Raw genomic sequence first — 3,430 nt, forward strand, 5'->3', positions numbered from 1 at the left:
TAATTGCATGCACATCGAAGTCAAGCTTAGCTACCACTGATAGTGGTTTTGCACATTCAACTTTTATCCCAAATTAAAATGATGCTAACCTTTTTTGGGGATAATTTGCTACGTATTTCTTTTTTAAATTTGACTTTGTTTTTTTTTTCAGATCTTTTGACAGCATGTCACATCAAAAGGAGAAGCAAGCAGGATGTATTACTAGACACCATATACGTGCTTTGCGTGGATTACATTTTCATTAAAATGTATGGATCTACCGCTGTTTTGCCATTATATATAGACCATGAGACTTGACTAAAGCAATATCCTAATCATCCATCCATCTATGGCGAACTACAGCCATGCAGCTGACAACATTTTGCAAAACCTCTCTCCTCTGACAGCCTTTCTAAAACTGACTTCACTGGGTTTCATTATAGGAGTCAGCGTGGTGGGTAACCTCCTGATCTCCATTTTGCTAGTAAAAGATAAGACCCTGCACAGAGCTCCTTACTACTTCCTGCTGGATCTTTGCTGCTCGGATATTCTCAGATCTGCAATTTGTTTCCCTTTTGTATTCACCTCTGTGAAAAATGGCTCCACCTGGACGTATGGAACCCTCACTTGCAAGGTGATTGCTTTTCTGGGAGTGCTGTCTTGTTTCCACACTGCTTTTATGCTGTTCTGCATAAGCGTCACCAGGTACTTAGCCATAGCCCACCACCGGTTTTACACCAAACGGCTAACCTTTTGGACTTGTTTGGCTGTGATCTGTATGGTATGGACACTTTCTGTTGCAATGGCCTTCCCCCCAGTGCTAGACGTGGGTACCTATTCCTTCATCCGGGAAGAGGATCAGTGCACTTTTCAGCATCGTTCCTTCAGGGCTAACGATTCTTTGGGATTTATGCTACTTCTTGCCCTCATTCTATTAGCCACACAGCTTGTCTACCTCAAGCTGATATTTTTTGTTCATGACCGCAGGAAAATGAAGCCGGTGCAGTTTGTAGCAGCAGTGAGCCAGAACTGGACTTTCCACGGTCCGGGAGCAAGTGGGCAAGCAGCTGCTAACTGGCTGGCTGGATTTGGAAGAGGCCCCACGCCACCCACTTTACTGGGGATAAGGCAGAATGCGAACACGACTGGTAGGAGAAGGCTTCTGGTCTTAGATGAATTCAAAATGGAAAAGCGAATAAGTAGAATGTTCTATATAATGACTTTCCTCTTTCTGACCTTGTGGGGCCCTTATTTGGTAGCCTGTTACTGGAGAGTGTTTGCAAGAGGGCCAGTGGTACCAGGCGGATTTCTGACAGCTGCTGTCTGGATGAGTTTTGCCCAAGCTGGAATCAATTCTTTTGTCTGCATTTTCTCCAACCGGGAGCTGAGGCGCTGTTTCAGCACAACCCTTCTTTACTGCAGAAAATCCAGGTTACCAAGGGAACCTTACTGTGTTATATGAGGGAGCCTCTGCAAGCTTTAGCCTTGTGAAACACTACCATTCTCTGCAAAGCACTTGTGGCCTCTAGCCATGTCTTGAGAAGAAAATCAGGAATGGGATGTCAGCGGTTGTATGAATTTGGGCAACATTGTGCAGTATTTTGCAATAGCTCACCAGTAATCCTAATTTAAACCTAAAAGTGTTCCTGCTGGCCAGCGGTGAAGGTTTGTAATTAAGAACAAAGGACTGAAGCACTGCTCTGAATTCTATGTGGCTGAAAGCTGAATGTTAAATGTAGAAGTTTTGAGGTAGCAGTGCGCATTACTATGTGTGATCACTACATGAAAGTGAGATCATCAGAAAGGTTATCATTGGACAATTTATTAAATTGTTATGAGGTACATGTGCTGACAAAACTGATGTTTGAGATTTGATGAATCTTCAAGCATTTGATACGATTTATTGTTTTGCAAAGACTGAACATTGGGAATTTTAAGTACTGTAACCGATTAAGGACAATGCCGTTCATTATTGGGAAACCATAATTACAGAGATCTGTTTGCCTTGTGAGTACATCCTGGGGGAGCATTCCAAAGTCATATTTTTGGTTAAATTAGGAGTTTACTTTTTGACTATAATTTCTACGCAGCAGTTTCTTTGACAGCAGATTTATTACATCTTACCTGTACTATGTGTTTTTGCTGATTTGGAATACCGTTTATTTGACTTTTATTTAAAGATTAATACCTAGATATCAGTCTAATAGGCAACACAATATCCAGTTTGCAACAGTTTCAGATTTGCATATTGATTCATTTTGCTAGTACAGAATACATAACATGTTGCCTTAAAGGGGTTATCTAGTTTCTTCCATGTTGTTCAGCCTTGGACCAATGAAGCAAGGACGACTGAATCAGACACTCTGGTCTGGCATTAGGGAGTGCATGAAAGATCACGTGATGCTCTCTTTCCCTTTACTCCCGTGATTCCTAAAACCAGTATGCACATCACTTGGATGCTCTGTTTTCTAGGTGTGCTGCCCCTCCTAGTTTATTCTGATAAACGCAGGCAGTTGATGTATGTTTATACTTTAAGACAGCTGTCATGGGGAGACCGGAGCCTTAGTATGATATCTTGCACAATTTGTGAAGCATTTATTCTACTGAAGGCACAGTCTTGTTTATACTTTCTGCACATTTGGTGTATTGATTGTTTTAAATTATTTAAGTTTTAACTTGTAAATCATATAATATAATTTCTAGTATTTTAGAAATACACTAGAGTTTGTGAGTCTTTCATTCTTTAAAGATACAGATGTGTGTGAATTTCAATATAAAGTTGCATTTGCCAAAATTTACCTGTGTAGCCTGTTAATTTTCTTGGAATAAAATTTTGCATTTTTCCAGTTATACCACTAACACTTTTCTGATTTGTCTCGTGCGCTAGTATGAACAAGTGTGAATGCAGCCTTTTTGGGTAATTGGGTGCACCCAAAAATGCATAAACAAGTGGAAGTGGCACCAATAGTATTAATGCTAAGTTTATAACAACCACCTACATATACATTTAACTTTGCGAGTGAAAGCTGAAGGTGCACTATGACACGAGGTGCATATTATAATACAGTATGATATCATGTTAGCTGGCATTCAGACCATGAGTATTTGGTGCGATGAAGTTAGCATCTGCCGCTGTTTATGAATTTAAAATATGCGAGCAAAGGTCATGAAGCTATGTACAGTTGAGTGAATTTTGAGGATGGGTATAGGTCTATATTTTGTGTGATTTGACTTTGTGTTTCAATTCACATATTTTACATTCCTTGTGTGCTTACCGTTTTACTGTAGAGACACAAACTTGAAGAATAACCAAAATACTGCACATCAGGTCTTCCACAATAGCCATAAATGCCTTCTAGATCATATTCATTCTTGTATTTCGTAAGAATGGGACTAAAATGCCTTTAGGGAAAATCTACCCAGAAGAAGGGAAAAGACTGTCATCATGAAG

The 3,430-nt window shown here is 39.9% G+C and overlaps 1 protein-coding gene across 1 annotated transcript; it reads left to right on the forward strand.

Annotated features, from left to right (window-relative positions):
* The first annotated feature begins 202 nt into the window (after positions 1 to 202).
* GPR85 (G protein-coupled receptor 85) lies at positions 203 to 2,822 on the forward strand. The gene has a single exon (XM_069228955.1). The coding sequence runs from the start codon at positions 329 to 331 to the stop codon at positions 1,439 to 1,441; it is 1,113 nt and encodes a 370-aa protein (XP_069085056.1). The 5' UTR covers positions 203 to 328; the 3' UTR covers positions 1,442 to 2,822.
* Positions 2,823 to 3,430: the final 608 nt, after the last annotated feature.

This window comes from Pleurodeles waltl, chromosome 4_1 (assembly GCF_031143425.1).
Source record: "Pleurodeles waltl isolate 20211129_DDA chromosome 4_1, aPleWal1.hap1.20221129, whole genome shotgun sequence".
Taxonomy (NCBI): Eukaryota; Metazoa; Chordata; class Amphibia; order Caudata; family Salamandridae; genus Pleurodeles; species Pleurodeles waltl.

Excerpts from the sequence above, each read along its gene's own strand:
- GPR85 (XM_069228955.1), top strand. The coding sequence starts at position 329 with ATGGCGAACTACAGCCATGCAGCTGACAACATTTTGCAAAACCTCTCT.